The sequence below is a fragment of the Odocoileus virginianus genome, chromosome 1 (genome assembly GCF_023699985.2).
Source record: "Odocoileus virginianus isolate 20LAN1187 ecotype Illinois chromosome 1, Ovbor_1.2, whole genome shotgun sequence".
NCBI classification, from domain to species: Eukaryota; Metazoa; Chordata; class Mammalia; order Artiodactyla; family Cervidae; genus Odocoileus; species Odocoileus virginianus.
This window is the reverse complement of record NC_069674.1, coordinates 32,134,389-32,155,183: the sequence shown is the minus strand read 5'-3', so window position 1 is coordinate 32,155,183 and position 20,795 is coordinate 32,134,389. Positions and strand designations below refer to the sequence as shown.

Genomic DNA, 20,795 nt, shown 5'->3' with positions numbered 1-20,795 from the left:
TTCAAACCAAGTACCACAGGGAACGTGTCAAGATTAAAGGTCTAAAGAAAAAGTGTCTTAAGGGCACACAGCTTCGTGGAAACCAGCTCACTGTCTGGCCCTTATGTAACCTCTGTGAATAACTACTTTTCTGAAGAAGCAGTCCATCTCTGAACAGTAGTCTTTCTCCTAACTACAAAACAAAGGATTGTGTCTTTGGACATATACTTTACTTGACTCTCTCTCCCTCTTGCTTGTACATTTGAGTTGGTCCTTTTGAAGTAGGGCCTGTTGTGAGCTTGTTTACATCCATTTCTTACATTTTCTTGAGGTGGCATGCAGAGGACAAAAATGCTTTTTCAATTTTTTTTGAGGGGATGTTTTTGCTTCATTTTCTCTCTGAGATAGCAAACACTATAACTATTCCCTACAACTGTGTTTCTTCACACTTTTAGGTATATTGTCTTTTCCCAAGAAAAGCTGATGAAAGGTATGGATCCTGGTCGCTGAAAAATGCATGCAAAATATCAAAAACAATTACAACAGTATCACTTTTCTCTTGAAGCCCATCCAAGAGTTGGGCTTGGGGTAAGGCCCATGGGAAAGGAGTAAGAAGTCCCTATTTTACCCAAACTTTTAACTCTACCAGCCTTCTTTAGTCTTCTTTCTCTCTTATCATTCTCCAGTCAAGTCTAGAGCTCTAGTAGCTGACAGGATGGAAAACTTGGCAGGGGAGAGAAGAAAGAGATGCATCTTAGTCCTGTGTTTTACCAACTTAAAGTCTGATGTTCATTGAAGCCAATGCTCACACCTAGTATTTAGAGAGTGTGATTACATCAAAAATCAAATTAGAGGGTAGGAAGTAGTCAGGAATCCATGGTCCAGCCACCTCCAGGTTGAAGGAGGGGTAACTTTTACACTTGCAGTTTTCCGGGCAAAAAGATACTCTTCAAAAGATCTTTGCCAGGCTGAATCCCTGTTACCAGCTGGGCTAGGTTCAAATGCCATCTCTTAAGAGAACCCGTCCCTAAACAGCCTGTCTTAAGTAATTCTGTCATAGGGCTTCCCTGATAGTTCAGTTGGTAAAGAATCCACCTGGGTTTAATTCCTGGGTTGGGAAGATCCACTGGAGAAGGGATAGGCTACCCACTCCAGTATTCTTGGGCTTCCCTTGTGGCTCAGCTAGTAAAAAATCTGCCTGCAATGCGGGCAGCTGGGTTCAATCCCTGGGTTGGGGAGAGCCCTTGGAGAAGGGAAAGGCTACCCATTCCACTACAGTCCATGGGGTCACAAAGAGTTGGACACTACAGAGTGACTTTCACTTCACTTTCACTTTCACCAAGAAAGTCTTTCTTTAGCACATGGCCCTGTTCAGAGTCTTCAAAGTGATTTTCACCACTTGAAATGATCTTTTATTGCTATTTTTTTCTTGTTAAATGTCTAACTAGAATATAAGTTATACTGAAGGAGAACTTTTTGTCTGCAGCATTCTCCACTCTATTTTCAGCATTCACAACAGCACTTGGAAACCAGTAAGCAAAACTTTTGAATGAATGAATGAGACAGAACCAAATTGATAGTCAGAGATATTTTCACCTGTGAATTTTTGAATGTGTACTTTTATACAAGTGGATAGCTCATTACGGATATTTGAGGAGCTGTGTGCCAAACCAAACAATACCTCTGATAAAAATGTTTTTAAAATGTGTGATTACTGCTCTATTTCCACTCTGTCATTTTTCACAGATTTCAAATATGTCATAAAATATTATTGGGTCAGGGACCATGCAGGCCACCAGATGGTTCAGAAGGATTTATTTCCTTGATTTCAGACTGCTGAAGAAAGATTACAGGAAGAAAGTCAGTTCTTATCTCTAAGCTTACAGAATATGAAAGATAAAAGGGACCTTGAAGTTCATCTAGTCCAGATTCACTCTTAATTTAAAAATCCATTCTACCCACCAATGACATAGTTATCTGACCTTGACTTTAATATTTTTAGTGATGAGATACTCACTGTTTTACAAGAGAACCTTTATCTCAATTGGACGGATTTTGATGAGCAAGGTCTTCCTTCTATTGATTCAAAATTTCCTTCCTGTAACTTCTGGCCCTTGGAGCAACAATGAATAAGTCTAGTTTCTGTTCAGAATGATGAACTTTGAAATATTAGGAGACATCAAAATATCTCTTTTTAGTACTTACTATTGCAGAATAAATTTCCTGAATACCAATAGCTGTTTCTCACTTGTTTACCCTTTTAGACCCTTCATAGTTCAGGTGGATAATCTCTGGGCACACTGCAATTAGGAAACATGTTCTCCAGGGCAGAGAGGAATTAACTCTTATTTTTAATTATGGATTTAATTGTATTTGTGCCATAAAGCTACTAAGTGATCCACTTTTGTAAGTCAGCTATACATATAATTATGTGCTATATCATTACCAATATCAGCATCTGTTATTAATTATAAAATGCAAAAGCAGATTACTCTGATATAATGAACCTCTATATCTGCTGGAAGTCTGTCTATAGAACATCCCAGAACTGATATTGTCAGCTTGCTTTTGAAAGTCTTTGACGAAAATATGAAAAAACCTTTTAAAATAATATGGATCATCAATTTGCCCATGCACAATAGTGTAGCTCTTTTTAATCTTAAAATTCATGTAACAGCAATTATAGACATCCTGAAGTAAAGCACCTCATTAAAATACTACCAGCAAAAGTGAATTGCATTTTTAAAGCAAAAAATTTCATTAAATATTTAATTAACTGCTTCTCAACTAAGTAACAAAACTGAAGTGAATCTGTCCATATTCAGATTTTATAGGAAGATGTAAATTCATCCATGTTTTGTCATTCTCAAGGATCAATATTGGTTATAATCATGTTAATAGTATTAATCACCAAAGAAGGTAGAAATTATTACATATGTAGCCCAATAATTTCACATATTGACTTCCTACTCCTAAGAATTAACAAATGGATTAGATTAAGTTCACACTAGGAACACTGATAGGTTTCAATTCATATGTCTACATTCACATCTATTCTGTAATCATCTGGGGCTTTTTATGGATTTTGGTTTTGGATTTTATTCTGCAATTTTTTTTTTAAAATCCCAGGAGGCAGCACTCCCTGGGGTTCACATTTCAATAAGTAAATGTCTGTCTGTAGTTATCTGTTTTGCTTTTTTTAAAACCTAGTGGTGAGTTATAATGTATTGGAATATCCACAACTATGTCTGCATTTACTATTATCTTAGAAATATTTAGCACAACCTCCTGTTTTATGAAATCAAAGACATTAACTGTTGAACTTATTAGGTGACTATCCCTACTATAGATACCAACAAATATTCAGATTTCACCCCCCAAAAAAGATGTAGCATATCACTAAGGAACTCAAGAGACACTGAACAAATAATTCTTTGTTCAATATATCTTGTATATTCCTTTTCATTCAAAGTCAAAATGCTACTAAGCATAGTATGCTTAAAATGATAACATCCAAACACAATACTTCCCAGTAGTGTGGGGCATGACTACAAGTATTTTGATTATCCTTTAAAATAAACAACCTGAGTTATTTAGCTGCTTCAACAATTCTCGGCCCCTCCAAATTCATATGTTAAGGCCCTAACCCCCAGAACCTCAGAATGTGATCTTATTTGAAAAGAGAGTCTCTGCAGATAGAGTTAGTTAAGATGATGTCATAGCAGAGAAGGATGGGCCCCTGGTCCAATGTGACTGGTGTCCTTATGAAAAAAGGAAACTTGGAGACAAATGCAAACAGGGAGACTGCCATGTAAAGACAAAGGCAGAGACGTGGGTGATGCTTCTACAAGCCAAGAAATGCCAGTGATGGACAGCAAACCACCAGAAACTGGGGGAGAGGCACAGAACAGATGTTTCCTCACAGGTATCAGCAGGAACCAACCTTGCTGACATCTTCATCTCAGACATACAGCCTTTAGAACTGTGAGTCAATAAATATGTTTTGTTTAAGCTACTCACACTGTGGTGCTTTCCTACCTTACGAAGACTAATACAATTCTGAATCTCTTAAAAATATTTGGCACTTCTCTCTGTGGCATGTCTTCAGAGCCCAAAGAACTTTATTTTGGATATCTTAAATGTGACATAGCCTTGTCCTCTCAGATGAATTTTTTAACAGCCAAAAGTTACTCATATTTAAGACATGTATGAGATGAAGCACTTGTGTGGGTAATCCAGCATCTTTTTCAAATTTGTTAATTTACACTATAAATTAATAAAACTGATTTTCTTTTTGGGTATCTTTACAACTGACTTTAGCAGATGGCCTAAAAGATGTTTGGAAAAATAATAGTATTTCCAGGGAAAAACAGATACGTGTTGTGTGTGTATATCATATTATGAATGGTGTCAATTGTTATTTTTATGTTAAGATGATTTGTGGTACCCAGATGCTTGACTGGTGAGGTATCTGGGAAATGATCCCAGCTTCCCTTCCATCTGATTTACATTTTGAGCCTCCATTCTAGATCAAGACTACAAAACCTTCCACAAAGATGTTTATATCTGTGTGGTCCTACATAGGAACTGCTAGTCCCAAGTAGCTGTGGAGCACTTAAAACGTGGCTAATGCAACTGAGCAAATGCAATTTTTATTTGATTTAATTTTAACTGAAACAGGAACATGTAGCTATTGGCTGGTAAAGAATCCAACTGCAATGCAGGAGACCTGGGTTTGATTCCTGGGTCGGGAAGATCCCCTGGAGAAGGAATAGACGACCCACTCCAGTATCCATGGGCTTCCCAGGTGGCTCAGATGGTAAAGAATCCACCTGCAGTGTGGGAGACCTGGATTCAATCCCTAGGTTGGGAATATCCCCTGGAGGAGGGCATGAAAGCCCACCCCAGTATTCTTGCCTGGAGAATCCCCATGGACAAAGAGCCTGGCGGGCTACAGTCCATGGGGTCTGGAAGATTCAGACATGACTGAGCGACTACGCACAGCACAGCTATATTGGAATGATGTAATTCTAGATTTTAATTTGAAAATAGGATTCCCCTAACAAAGTTTGAAAGTCACCATTAAAAATGAAGGAATAGGAAAGCTTCTGCTAACAAATGAATAACTGATGATTCTGACAAATTCTCCCAGAAAACGTAACTATGAAAGTTTCTTGGCCACTTGACAACTGATTTGAATCCTAGTGAGCATCTGTCATTAAACTAGCTAAAACTAACATCACTGATCATTAACCAGCAGGGGGACCTGAAGACTTGAGGACGGCATTTTCTCTGGGGAGTGGAGAGAAACACAGAGTTTTGTGTGTGTGTGTTTTGTCATTTTTGTTTTGTTTTGTTTTCTTCCTTTCCCCCCCTCCTCCCATGTTTTAGTATATACAGAAGCCCTAAATACCTATTCTCTTCAGGAACTCCAAACCTTGTCTTCCTGAAAATCCAGAGCTAGTCACACACTCTGCACGTCTATTTTAAAAGCACGCTTAGGAGGGAGCGATGGAGGTTGGTTCTAGATGATGCAGTTCAAACTCCAATTAATTCTAAAGCCTAATCTTTCCCAATTTTCTTTGTTAAAATGTGATCAGTATTCAGACTTTTATATTTATTTTTAGCTTGGTTCCCTTTCTTTACATTTCAGAGGAAAAAATATTTCAACTTCTTTATACTTACAAAGAAGAGGAAAATTGCATTGGCCTGTTGTTGGTTCTTTACTTCCATGGTAAGTAAGTTGGTTCTTTACATTCCATGAATGACACATGGCCTTACCTCTTGATAGAGGTCACTGAGATCTTCCTGGTGGGCCTGTTTGGAACATCCTGGGAATTCCCTAACACAACAGGAATCCGGGGGCCAGTCCATCTCTGTCATTTCCAGCCAGTCGGTGAAATAGACAACTCCACAGCACTTGAACTGCAAAAGAATGACTGGTCAGGCTCAGAAACAACAAAAATATTTTCTTAACTTTTGGGAGATTAAACGTTAGATTTCTTAAATTTTTGCACTCAGAGCTAAAGTCACTTCTGTCATCACCTAATGATATGTGCACATTCTATGTTGACAACAAAAATGTAGGAGAGGACTTCATAATGGAACAATTCTGAACAATAATGCCCATAATGCATGAAGATAGATCAGGCATGACTGAGACTCACTCTCCAAGTATAAGCTCCTCTACAAGTGATCATAGAGCAATCGTATTAATACACATAATAACAAAACAAATAGCTGAAATCTTGCATTTAATATTAAGCCTCTAGCTACTAGGGAATAGTTGATCAATCTATTTGCATATTGCCTAGTTACCGACTTAACTGCTTCACAAGTTCAAATATTATACTAAATGTTTCTGCAATCTCTGTAGAAAGATTTTTGGCCAACAGCCCGCATCACAAATATTACCCAACTTGAGTTCATTAACCACTAAATTTCCAAAAATTTCTGAGATATAAACATAGGTTTGGCTGACAAATTTTTATTCAATTGAGAATCTTGAAAAAAGCTGTCATATCCTATCACCATAATCTCAGAAAAAATGATGTGCTTTTAGCTTGAATAAAGTTGGGTTTAAGACAAACTAAAGTTTTTTGCTTTTTGTTTTTTTCAGTCTCATTTCACCAAGTATTAACAAAAACTTTCTTTGGCCAAGGTTTAGAAACACTGCTTAAGGACATATTTAGATTAGATTCAGAGTAATTAACTATGAAAACTTTCTGCCCTTGGGTAGAGGAGGATTACTCTTCCAACAGTCAGAAAGAAGGACTATGCATGGGCAGTCACTGAGAAGAATTCTGCCAGAAGCGGCTGGCTTTGCAAATTATGTAGGCCAATTGATCAATCTGTGTTCAGGATTAACACTGCATCATAAAATATCACAACCCACCATTTCAAAATTTATCTAAAATAAACTTTAAAGGATTCTGAACTTCTTTTGTGAAATGAAGCAAGAGATGATTTAACATGTTTTCAGTTGTTTAAACTTCTAATTTTGAAAGAGAAAAAAAATCATCTTGAATACTATAAATGATGAATCACTGATGCTATGAGTAATATTAAATTTTCCAAGAAACTTAAGAAATAATTTTAGTATTTTCCTTTTATATATTTTTGTCTAAAAGATACAAATATACCACAAACATCACAAATTAAGGCAAACATTTTAATACCATATATTTCACCTGTCATTAAGTATCCATAAGAAAACACATATAGTAAAAATGACTACTTTCCCAAAATCATAAACTACTACATTTCCAAGTTAGTCTTTTTAAATCCCTGCATGCAGAGGAAACCTACTTCTCATTTCCTAACATCGTGTGTTTTTCTGTGTTGATGACAGGAGGACAGTTCTGGAAACACTCTGACTCCATCCACAATAGAACAGTCCATTTATCTGGCCTTGTCACGAAGTGAGGGGCAGCACAGAAATGACTTTTCCAAATAATTTAAGCATTTCATGTTCTGGGCCAAACACTTTTTTATTTTAATAAGTCACTGAGATATTGTTTCTTTTTACATAATTGTTTTTCTTCATCAATAGAAGATACTGAATTGATACTGAAATTCTTCCTGAAAACTGCCTTATGACGCAAACTCATTCTTAAGCCATACATGACTATGGACTACATCTCCTGAGGCTATTCCCGCCTCCTGTAGTCACATTGTGAGATGGAATCACTGCTCTAACAGGTTGTCAAACTGGAAAATCCTACCACCATTTCAGGTAAGCAGAACCACAGGCTCTGATGAACAGGTCAAGTAAGTTACCAAGATCACCAATCAGTGAGTGATGGAGCCTATTCATTCCCAAGCCTAAACTCCCACCTCTATGTTTAAAAAAAAATACATTTTTAGCATCAGCTTTTTTTTTTAAAGTGGTGAATAAACATCACTAGGGCTCAAGTGAGTGTCTGCTAAGGTGAGGTGCATGCCTAAAACCACACCGAATGAAAAATCAGGAAAACTACTGCCTGACAAGGTTGCTTTCAGCTCTACAATTTATTTTGGAAGAAGAGTGTTATCAACTGAACTGTGTCCTCCCGACCCTACCAGCAAAATTCATGGGGTGAGGTTCTAACCTCCAGAATGTGACCATATTTGGGAAGAAAAATCTTTACAGAAGTAATTTAATTAATCTAAGGTAATAAGGGTGGTGGAGAAGGCAATGGCACCCCACTCCAGTACTCTCGCCTGGAAAATCCCATGGACAGAGGAGCCTGGTGGGCTGCAGTCCATGGGGTGGCTAAGAGTCGGACACGACTGAGCGACTTCACTTTCACTTTTCACTTTCATGCATTGGAGAAGGACATGGCAACCCACTCCAGTGTTCTTGCCTGGAGAATCCCAGGGACATGGAGCCTGGTGGGCTGCCGTCTATGGGGTCGCACAGAGTCGGACACGACTGAAACGACGCAGCAGCAGCAGCAGGGAGGGCCCTAGTCCCACATGCTGCTGTTTAGTCGCTCAGTCGTGTCCAACTCTTCGTAACTCCATGGACTGTAGCCCACCAGGCTCCTCTGTCCATGGGATTCTTCAGGCAAGAATACTGGAGTGGGTTGCCATTTCTTTCTCCAGGGAATCCCATATGACTGATGTCTTTATAAGAAGGGGAAATTTAAACACAGAGGGAAGATGGCACAAAAGAAGACATAGGGAGAAGATGACTTTGGCCATCCACAAGCCCAGAACAGAGGTCTCAGAAAAAAAGCAATCCTGCTGATGCCTTGATCTCAGACTTCCAGCCTCCAGAATTGTGAGACAATACATTTCTGATGTTTAAGCCACCCAGTCTGTGGTACTTTGTTATGAATGCAGCTCTAGTGAATTAATACAAGTGCCTTTCAAAAACTCTTCCAGGAGGCCCAGAGATCTTCCCCACCACCTCCCTTTGGGTGAAATAGGCCTACACGATGGAGGAGAGAACTTACTATACAACAAATCCAAAAACAGGCGTGCTATCACTTGCAGTGCTATACAGTCTCCCTAAGTTGGATCCCTCTTTGTACCATTAGGGGGAGAAAAAAAAAAACTCACTTTATTTTTCGACTTGGAATATCATGGTCTACATCACAAATCTCAGAAAATAAAAAGCTCTGGGAAGCTCCCATTCAGAGCAGTAGCTGAACACAGCTTACTATAAATTCCCCACATGCTTCATTTATTTTCCCTTCACATTGCTTTTAGTACCGATGAAAAGTAAACAAACAAAGTCAGGAAGCATTTACATAAACAGGAAATCTGTGCTGCAGTGATAATTTTCACCATCTCAACAACTGTAACACAAAGAGCCAGATTTGGAGATTACCCTGGACTTGAACCTCTGCCCGTATCCAAGCCAGAGTGACTGAGCAGAGAGCAGGACATCTATCGTGCAAGACACTGATCCTCAAACACTCGGAGCCCAGGCTTAAATGACATGAACAGAAAGAGATATATTTGGTCACCTGAGAATCTCACTCCAATCACAAGGAAACTGCTTGGGAGAAGAACTTTGCTTGAATCAACGGTTAAAGTAACCAGATTTTAAGCATCTAAATATAGTCCTTGTTTGAGAAGATAATGGGATGAGGTGCTATATGCAGGGTAAGTAGGAAAATCTAAAAGCACCTAACTTTGTAATGTTATTGTTAACAATGATAAGCTAAATGAGATCAAACTCAGGATCCCATTTAATTTTCTCAACACCCAGAAGAGACAGGGGCTTTTATTATCCCGATTTTGCAGATGAGGAAACTGAGGCTTAAAGAAGTTAAGAAAATTACAGAAGCTCATGTAATAGTAAGCAGCAGAGCTGGAATTTGAAGGAAGGTCTTTCTTTCTAAAAATCTATGCTTTTAATGATATACTGAGTCCTAATTCCCCAATGAGACCCATTATTTTAAATTTCTTAATGGTGTTTAAATTATAGAGAGCTCTAAAAATCATGAAAAATGATCCATTCAAATAGAGCTTGGGTAATTATCAAGGAATTCTCATTAAAAAAGAAAATTTACAGTAGTTTAGCAAAAGAGCTTTAAAACACTCTACATGTGAACCGTGTGAAATGAAGGGGAAATGATGTATATGGAAAGAAAAGCAGGGCATAGAGCACTTCAAGTATTTCTTGATAAAGAACTACACCAGTGGTAACTAAATCATGGGCTTAAATGTTCAACACAGAGAAAATGACCAAAGCCAAAGCTCTGCACACTCATGAAAATGTGGCATTTATACCATAACCCTTACCTTAGAAAATGCAGCACTTACCTCTCTCTGAAAAAAATTCCAAGCGTGAGTAAGCCACCGGTATCTCGGTAAGCCATAATTTGTCATTCTGGCTTTCAAAGTGACCATGTCTGACCACTGAACTGGAACCTAGAGATTAAAAGAAACAAAATATCAACAACTATAACATTCAAACAGCCACATTCAGACACATATATGTTTACATATTAACAAACAAATCACTCATAGACTCATCCACATATACTTATTGGAATATACTGCAATTGACAAATACTATCTTAAATTTATATTTGTTTGTGGTTTAAATTAACTCAGGGTTATTAAATACTTAGTGAATAATCTCTACATGTGCTAAATGAGGAGGTACTTCATACTAAGCAGAATAATGTGAAATCACTTAATGCCAATATCAAGTTTAAGGAAATCACAAACAAATAACTTATGTGTTCTATGGTCTTCCCTGCTGGCACAAACAGTAAAGAATCTGCCTGCAACGTGTTCTATAGATACACCTGAACAGCTCCTAATAACAAATGATCCCTGCTGAAAAATGCCCTTTGCTTTGAGTACCTAATGCTATGAAATTGTTCTTTGAAGTGACTACAGATTATGATACTAAAATAAACAGAGAAGAATTAAGAAGAGAAAGAGTGCAGCTCAAGTCAAGCCTCATTCTAGAATAACCTTGTAAATACATTTTCAAGAATTGGATTTTAGAGGCAATTAACAGAGTTTAATCACAACAGAGCTTCAGGTACACAACACAACAGTGGCAAGAAATCCAGTTTCAGAGTATCATGCTGTGATTTTCTTATAGCTGAAATTTGATTTATTAAAACATTGTTTTGAATTTTTACAGCTGTCATGAGGGACATTAATCTATAGTTTTCTTTTAATCTCTTTGTCTAGTTTTGGCATCATGATAATCCTGGCTACATAGAAAGAGTTGGAAGGTATTCCCTCCTCTTCAACCTTTTTGGAAGGGTTTGTATAGATTTATCTATAGTGCCACAGGAGAAATGGGGTCACACAAATCCTAGTCTCTCCACATCTGTGGTATTAAAGTAACTCTTAGGAGACTAGACAGACGTCCTCATCTGATCTATGGAGCAATATGAACTGGGCTTAGTTAAGCAAATTTGACACTAATTCAAGATTCATATCTTTTTGAAATCTTATTTTTAACAATAGTAATATCAACAGTAGTTTAAAAATTCCTGGCCACAAAAAATCTTCATTTTGTTCCTTTGTTAAATTTACTTTTTATTCCTTGGAAATGCACAATACAAAAGAAAACACTCCAACATCTAGGCACACAACTTTGTTCCCTAAATAAGAGCTGATTGGGTATACCTTGTGTTCATATGGTTTCAACAAAGTTCAGAGAACTAACCAAAGTTCAAGCTACTTCCTATAAATTCTTATTATCTCATATCCTTTGACCATAAAATAAATGGAAATGAAATAAATTCTCTAGAAATGTATAATCTGAAGCAGTTAATATTATTGACAGATTTTATCTAGAGAAGGAATGATAAATGTTAGGTGAATATGTATAAAAAACAGAAATAATGGGGAAATAGGCTGTCTGATGCCAAATATCTTAATTTGGTTATTGTTGTTGTTCAGTCACTAAGTTGTGTCTGACTCTTTGCAACCGCATGGACTGCAGCACACCAGGCTTCCCTGTCCTTCATTACCTCCCAGAGTTTGCCCAAACTCTTGTTCATTGTGTCGATGATGCCATCAACCATCTCATCCTCTATTGCCCACCTTCTCCTCTCGCCCTCAATCTTTCCCAGCATCAGGACCTTTTTGGTTATTAGATCTGGTTATTAGAACAGTCTTATTTTTAATTTATTTTCCAAAATAAATATAAGTCCTTTCCCTCTTGTGACCACAATCCATCTGAGACTAAATATAGCAAGAAACAGAGGAGGTCATTGAGGTTCTGGCACAAAATACAGTGATCTGGCCATGAAGGAAAATACACATGTATATTGGCTTCTTGCATGGAACAGCTAAGAGCACAAAGCCCATTCTATGTAAAGGCCGGGTTCTGCAAAATTTGGCAGCTAATAAACCTTAATGGCACTTTTCATTCACACTGCTATTAGTGCAAAAGCAATAAAAAAATTCTGACAAACTTTTTTCCTAAAGGACTACTTTCCACATTTCTCTTTTAAACAGCCCTTATTTTATCCTGATGACTTAATGGGGGGGGTGGTTTACACAAGCAAAACAGTGATGTTGCTTCAGCTGGCACAGCAGTGTACACCCATGGAGCACCACTGTGATACTAAGAAAATATTTGCCCATCACCCCTTCGTAGAATAGAAGAAAGTACTTAAAATACATACATTCCAAAAAAAAAAAATTACATTCCTTTCTGTCTCCTCAAGTTCCTTAGAATTGCATTAGAGTCCAAAGATTTCCTTTCAAATACTTAAATTAATTCATTTCAAACTTGTTATGACTTAGGAAATTAATCAAATATTAGTATGACATATACACTATATAAACCATTTTTAAAATCCACTAGAAAGTAGACTCATTTTGAAAAACCTTTTAATTACCAAAAAAGAACACAGAAGTTGAGATGAGGCCATCAAGAATTAGACAGTTCAGTTCAGTCACTCAGTCGTGTCCAACTCTCCAACCCCATGGACTGCAGCACACCAAGCTTCCCTGTCAGTCACCAACTCCTGGAGTTTGCTCAAACTCATGACCATCGAGTTGGTAATGCCATCCATCCATGTTATCCTCTGTCTTCCCCTTCTCCTCCTGCCTTCAATCTTACCCAGCACCAATTTACTGTATAATTACTGTATAATTTATGAGAATTATACAATTTACTATCTATTCTTGAATGTTAAGGAGATCCATGTGTTTTTTGAAATCAGAAACAATTAATGACACCAAAACTGAGTCCCTGGACCCAATTACCACTTCACTTCCTTAACATACCAAGTTTCTAGGGACAGTGTGAAAATATGATTCTCAAAGACAGCAAGAGCCTTTCTATTTTAATGGGACATTTTGTTTTGAAGATAGTGCTTAACTTTATATTAAACTAGCTAGAACCTTCCCTGACTTTTCAATTTTTAACAGAGAAGAAAATAACCATAAATTCCCTCTTCCTCCTGAGAGTTGTCACATATTGAAAGCATGAGTGTTTTCAGAGGGGTTCAGGGGCGTGGCAGTGTCAAAGGGTAGTCTACATGTAAGCTGAAGTATGTAGAATATCCACTAGCCTATAATTATCACTTAGTATTGAAACAGAGGCACAGTACAGTAGCAGATTCAACACAGAATCTTTAAAAACTGCATCAGTACCAGAAATGTCTTCAATTTTCTTACACGGCTCCCAAAATGCCTCTCAGAAACAGGTGTAAAAGAATCTCCTCTTCTTAAGAGCTCTTAGGGGCTTCCCTGGTGATCTAGAGGTTAAGACTCCATGCTTCCACTGCAGTGGGCAAGGGTTTGATCCCTGGTCAAGGAACTAAGATCTCATACGCCATGCAGACAAATAAATACATAGTAAAAAATCAATCAAACAAACAAAAAACCTTCTTTATTGAAAAAGTAAAAAAGAGTGCTGTTAAGTTTTGAAATATTGAAGACTAATCTGAAGAACTTTCCACAAATACAAATACTCAGTCCCGGCATTTCCCTCTATTCCAATTTAGCAGGTCTGGCCTAGAGCCTTATACTGTGCATTTTAAAGAATTACTCTGATGGACTCCTGCTGTACACAACTCAAGACTACATGTTGGAAAAAACATCATCTTCCTCAAATAGAATTCTTCTATGAGCCTCAGAGTAGCCAGCCTTCACAGACATGCAAAGGTGCTTGACCTCACTGATAATCAATGCACCAATTTTTCCAATGGAGTGAGCAAAGAATTAAGAAGTAATAATGTCCAGGGGAGCAAAGGTGTGAGTGGTAAACCAAACATGGCTGGTAAAATCTTAAGGTTAAGAAACTCTCATTCTCATTCATTCTAACACACACTTCTTAATTTGGCAGAAGACACTTCAGCTTGCTGTAAACAGGAGGGCATATTTCCTAGACATCAGCTTACAGCTGAAGGCAGGATTTTATAAGGTTCTCAAGTATATTTTCAAGATTTCTCAAGTCCTGTTGCAAATGTGAACATTTCATATTATTCACTCAGAGTTCATAAAATTATTTGAGAACATATATTATTTTTGGTTTATTAGATCCATGTTTAAGCAATCTGTGGAATTAAAGACATGTATTGGAGTAGAGGAAATGAAATATTACAAATTATACTTTGGAACTATGATGTAGAGACAGGAGAGAAAACACTACATTTTAGAAGTATCGGGAGTATGCATTGTGACAGAAAGCATAAACATTCAAATTAATAATCATGTGCCTAACAACTCCAGAGTATTGGATTTAAAAGGCTGAATGAATACTGTTTCAGATTATGGTTATATTCCATTTTGAACTCACCATTATTTCTTGTTCATATGTCCAAACACCACAAGCCAGTTCTACACAGAAAATGACAAGTAAACTTCCAAAATACTGTAGGAGAACAGAAAATGAATGCTGTTAGGATAGAATCAAAGTAAAATACGGTCATCAGAGACAAGCTAAGTATTATTCAGTGTTGCTCACCCAAAGGACAAGAAAGCAGAGGCATATATTCAAGAAGCTCCCTCCCTTGGGAGCAGATGGGGAAAATTTCAGCAAATTTTGAGGCATCGGCAGGCAACATTCAATACTTACCTAAGTGGGTCATTTGGATAGTGTTTCATTTATCAAATGCTTTTATAATTATCTCTCAACACTAACACTACCTTATTTTACAAATCAAGAAACTAATGAGAAAAGTATACAATATGACTTGCTCGAGAATGTGCATAATAAATTTTAGAGACCTAGACCACTGCAGCATGTTCTATGTGCTGTTCCTTGCCACTTCTCCAGTCATGCAGCTCACTTTACAGAAGTAAATAGTAAAAGGGTGAGAAAGAATGCGCTTTCTGAAAGTTCACTAATTCCAGCAGAATCAAAACAACTCCACTGGACTTTCTTAGTGGCGCAGTGGGTAAGGATCCGCCTGCCACTGCAGGGGACATGGGTTCAATCCCTGGTCTGGGAAGATTCCACATGCCCAGTGGAATGCCTTAGTGGAGCACCTAAGCCCATGTGCCCCAACTACTGAGATCAAGCTCCAAAGCCTACAAGCCACAACTACTGAGCCCACAAACCCTACTGAGCCCACAAACCCTACAGCCAGCAAGCCACAACTACTGAGCCCATGGACTGCAACTAGAGAAGCTCGTAGGCCTAGAGTTTGTGCTCTGCAACCAGAGAAGCCAGGCCAGCCATGGAAAATTCGTCTTCTCTGGTGCCAAAAAGGTTGGGGACCATTGCTATACAAAAGATAAAGTAGTATTTTCTTAAAGAGATTCCATTTTATAAGCCCTTTTATTTTCACCCTATGTAGTATTTCTGGTCAGTTTCAATCTACTCAGATCTCATTTCCAAGTGCTGCCTTACTTTGAAGATTTTAGCCTTAAAGTAATTAGAAGAAAATTAGTGAACACAGTACTCCAAGTCAGTTTTTCTCCAAACTTACCTTAATACTTAAGAAATGTCTAGACATGAACAATACCATATCTGCACCTTATATTACAAAAAAACCCAACAAATGTTCAATAACTATATGCTAGGTAAATGTTATCCTTGATAAGATCCTAGGAGAAACTGAGACTCCAGAAAAAAAAAAAAAAATTACACTATGATATACTTTTGCTTCTCAGATCTCCAACCTAAGTTTTGTCCAAAACTGACTTCCGGTTAGGGTTAGGGTGAGATAAAGTCATCCTCGTATTGATCATTGCACAAAGAATCACTCAGTCACTTTTAGTTTAAGGGCTGGATCTAAGAGCAGCATTTATAAAACCTGGTGTTAATCCATAGTTTACACAGAACAAAACCAGCAAAGAATTCAGCAACAGCTCCCGCTGAGCTTTGTTATGGTAGGAAGTGTACATACGTATCACATTTCACCACAAAACCGTCTGTTGTCCTCACCATCACTGAAACATTAGTGGATCTCTCCTAATGATGTCAGCATGTGTCTCTCAAGCTCTGACTCTCCCCTACACACATGGTGTGCGGAGATGATCTGTACCAATCACACTTGCTTCCTGGGTGCCTCAGACAGTAAAGAATCTGCCTGTGATGTGGGACATCTGGGTTCAGTCCCTGGGCCGAGAGGATCCCCTGGAGAAGGGCACGGCAATCGACTCCATTATTTTTGCCTGGAAAATCCCCATGGACAGAGGAGCCTGGAGAGCTACAGTCCATGGTGTCACGAAGAACTGGACACGACTAAGCGACTCACCACACAATCGCATTTGCAGGGCGACTCTTCCCCTCGTCCTCCACAAATGCTGTCCTAGAACGGTGGGGAAAGCTCTGAATTTGGAGTCGGCCGACAGCAGTTCAAACTCAGCTCTGAAACAACTATGATCTCTGGAAAATCATCAAACTGCCCTGAGTTCAGTCTGCTCATCTGTCTGATGAAGATAGAAAGTCTTCACCGTTATGATCTGACTTGACACATGGGAGAGTGGTTTGGAAAATTTTAAATTGTGAGTTTGTAAAGTATTACCCAAATGCTATTCTGAGGTAGTTTTTGAAATACAATCCTATATGGACCCGTCCTTTGCTCCTGGATTTGCCGTTAATTCCCTGCAGTGTGCTGCAGTTTCTTCCTCATCATTGTTTCCCAGTATCTCATCTCTCGTTCTTTATCATTTTGCATTTCTCCTCCCCCTTGCATAGCAGAGCTGCGGTACATCAGCTCTCAGCGGCTTCAGCCTTTAAACCAGTTGGCTGCCTCGCCCACAAGTCACTGTGCTCACTAACCTGCCAGGCCATCAATTCTGGCTGGCAGGGATCTTGTTCATAAACATTATTTTATCCTCAGAGCCTAAGGAGCACCTGTCACACAGCAGGTATTTAATAAATGTCGGTGCGAATAATGATCAGCTTACTAACTGAAAAAAAAAAAAATTCAGATTTCCTTGAATTTCTCTGGCTAATTTAAGCTCTGAGTTTCTTGTCAACATTTGATTCCCCTTGACTTCTGCTTACACATTTCTATTCTAAATATTGCCTCTCTGTTTTACTACATGTCTTTTTGGAGGATTATCCTGTGATCGTTCAGTACGCCTTTAAACAATTTACATAGTTAAAGAAAAAGAACCATATGCAAACTCTCCTCATCTTTCCTGAGCTTCTATCAACTGAATATTTTAAATAAACAAAGTCTGAGAAAGTGTATTTATACAGGGGACTTAGAATACAATTATTTGCATTAACAAACTATTTTATTTGCTTTAAAAATGATTTGATATGACTTTCTTAAAAGATCTAAGTTCTACTGTAAGCTAAAATTGTGTTCTATGAATAAGTTTTATACCTAAACATATGTTCATGAAAAAACTGCATCAAATAAAGCAAGCTGATAATAAGATACACCTTCAAAATTATGCAATTAATTAATGATTTTTTTCACTAAATCTCTCAAGCTGAGACTAACTACCTTTCAGTTTAAAAAAAATGAGCATCCTCAACTGGGTTAGATAATAGAAGATTAGATAAAACACTGTAGGTGAAATTGCTTTATTGACTTTTTTCAACTATACAAATGTAAGAACATGAGCTTTGAGATAAAATAGACCTGGCTTCAAATTCTGGCTCGTTTACATACCAGTTGGATGACCTTGGGCAAACCACTAAGCCTCAATTTCCTCATCTGGAAAATAAGAATATTAAAATTACCTTGCAGTGCTGCACTGAGGATTTGGCCAGGTAAAGAACTGTCCCATAGGAATCATTACCTAAAGGGTAGCTATTATTAACCATATCTTGGTATCTATTAGAAAATAAACTCCAGGAGTACAAGAAGTACCATTATATTTTAAATACTTAACACACTGCCTGGCACAGAACACATACTCCATGAATATTTCTTTAATAGATGTAACTATGATTGGAGGATGAGAGCAAGTAAAACTGTTCATTTCATCCTAAAGACAACCAGCCACTTCCACTAGAGAACAGCTAATCCCCCAAGTTATTTGGTGAAATCTTTAGCAAAAATCCCTGTCCACTGAGAATATAACTGGTATTTTACAAAACATCTTTATTAGGAAACTAAAGAAGGAAGGGTGTGGAGGGTGGGGAACTTGACTTCTTTTTTCAAAATACTGAAATCAATTCTTCTGTTATTTTAAACAAAGGTTAGCCACAGAAGGGCAAGAATGGCACAGTTTACTAGTCCCTTTGTCCCCTGGATGTATTTGAGGAGGAAGGTAAAGGCATGAAATCCTGCCTTCCTATTTAACCCTTCATGACTTGTAAATAAACACATCCTCCAAGAGAAATAAAGGGGATTCATTTCCCTTATTAAAGATTATTTCATCTTATTATATGTGTACAGACAAGAGAGCAAAATCTCAAGGAGGTCTTTTCTTAAACAAATATTTATTTATAAAAATAATCTGGTTCCCTGACACTTTCCCCACTCCCCAGAATTTCCCTCTAAATAAAGTAGGTTAAGTACATGCCTTTATCCCTTTTCCCTCTTGAAACTTCACTACAACAACAGTGAAGGGATATTTTTAAAAGACCTAAACCCAGAGGTAAAGGAAAAGAAGACAATAGCAAGTATATTTTGGAAGGTACAAAGCAAATAGATGAATAGCACGTTTCTCAGCAGTCCCCCGAAGCTGAATGCTTAATCAGCAGTGGAGAAAGCTGGGAATAACCTGATTCATACACAGAGCCCCCCAGATGCTCAGGTACGGCAGCCCCAGTATGAGCATCCGCCTGTGGGAGTGGATGAAGGTAAAGCTAAAAAGAGGATGATGTGTGGAAAGGTTGCTTGGGAAGCGATCAGAGGCCTCTGGGCCCCTTCCCTACTATGTAGCTGAGTCACCGCCCACCCCTGCCGGTAAGGGGCGGGGGTCATTCTGAGGAAACAGCAAAACAGGGTCTCAAAACTGGGACACGCGGCACAGTCGAGGATAAAGGAGAACACTAGAAACAGAATAGTTCGAATTTAAATACTTTCCCCACAAAAGTTCAAAACCAAAATAGCACTGGACTTCTCAATAAAACACTGGAAGCTCGAGGCAGCAGAAGGCTGTCTTCAAAATTCAGAGGGAAAAATTCTTTCCAACCTATCATTCTATAGCCGTCAGAATTAACATGTAAGGGTAGCAACAGGGATGCACATGGAGATTATTGTACTAAGTGAAGTAAGTCAGACAGAGAAAGACATGTATGTTATCATTCATATGCGGAATCTAATTTTTAAAAATTATACAAGTGAACTTATTTACTAAACAAAAGCAGACTTACAGATATCAAAAACAGACTTATGGTTTACCAAAGGGAAAACATGGGGAGGAAGGATAAATCAAGAGCTTGAGGTTAATACACACATACTACTTACTATATACGATAGATAACCAACAAGGACCTACTGCCCAGGGAACTCTACTCAATATTCTGTGATAACCAATATGAGAAAAGATCTAAAAAAGAATGAATATATGTGTATGTATAACTGAATCACACTTTGTTGTGCACCTGAAACTAACACAACATTGTAAATCAACTATACTCCAACAAAAAAAAAATTTTTTTTTTTAAAGAACATGTAAGGGTATATAAAGCCATTTTTTAGGCCGGCAGTTTTTTAAAAAATGTATTTCCTATGTATGTTTTTTCAGGAAACTACTGGAAGGCATGCTCTCTAAAATGAGAGACTAAACAGAGTAGGACAATGACTTGGATTCCAGGAAACAAGGGATCTAAAACAAAAGCGAGGCAAAGGAAATGTCAGAATGGTGGTCAATGGATATCCCATGACGGCAATAGCTTCAACAGTCTAGACTGGGCCTAGGACACGCTGAGATGGTTATTTTAAAAATAATCATCGATAGAACACCCCAAATATTTTAATATACAAGGAGAAAACATGCACCAGAGGAAGTTTAGAGTTAATTTAGACAGAAATATTAATACATGAAAAACAAAGAGAGTTATTAATCCCCCCCAAAATCCAAAGGATTATTCCAGAAAGAAAAGGTAAATCCAGTAATTTACCTTGCCCTACTGTAAATAACATTTACATAGTCATGATCATGCAAACACTGTTCTAACCAAAATGATACATCTGTGTTGAGGTGAGACAGGAAGTAAGCGTGGTGGGGGATGGGGTTTGCTGAGGGCAGGAAAGGATACCAGTATCTCCTATTCCATAGATGTCTGTGGATAGACCTTAAAACTAGAAGAATGAGAAGAGTTACATTAAAATGTGATGTAAAGACATGGATGAAAATTTCAAGGGAATCTGCTAAAACAAAAATTGAAAGTGGTTGCTTCTTTCTTTGGAGTGTAAAATGATAAAGGTGGAGGACTTTTTTCATAAGAAGCATTTTAGAATTAAATTTACATTTTGCGTATGAAGCATTCTGATAAAAGTAAAAAGAAAATTAAACAATAGCCCTGCCCCTGA

At 37.8% G+C, this 20,795-nt stretch overlaps 1 protein-coding gene across 3 annotated transcripts in view; it reads right to left on the bottom strand.

The window, feature by feature from the left end:
- TSPAN12 (tetraspanin 12) overlaps window positions 1-20,795 on the bottom strand; it is a 66,302-nt gene that overhangs the window by 12,285 nt on the left and 33,222 nt on the right. For all 3 annotated transcript variants that reach the window (XM_070466540.1, XM_070466529.1, XM_070466534.1), the window contains 3 exons: window positions 14,699-14,773; window positions 10,237-10,344; window positions 5,761-5,904 (listed from right to left, as the gene is read on the bottom strand). In XM_070466540.1, coding sequence (XP_070322641.1) covers window positions 5,761-5,904; window positions 10,237-10,344; window positions 14,699-14,773 — 327 coding nt within the window. The remainder of the gene's footprint in view (window positions 1-5,760; window positions 5,905-10,236; window positions 10,345-14,698; window positions 14,774-20,795) is intronic.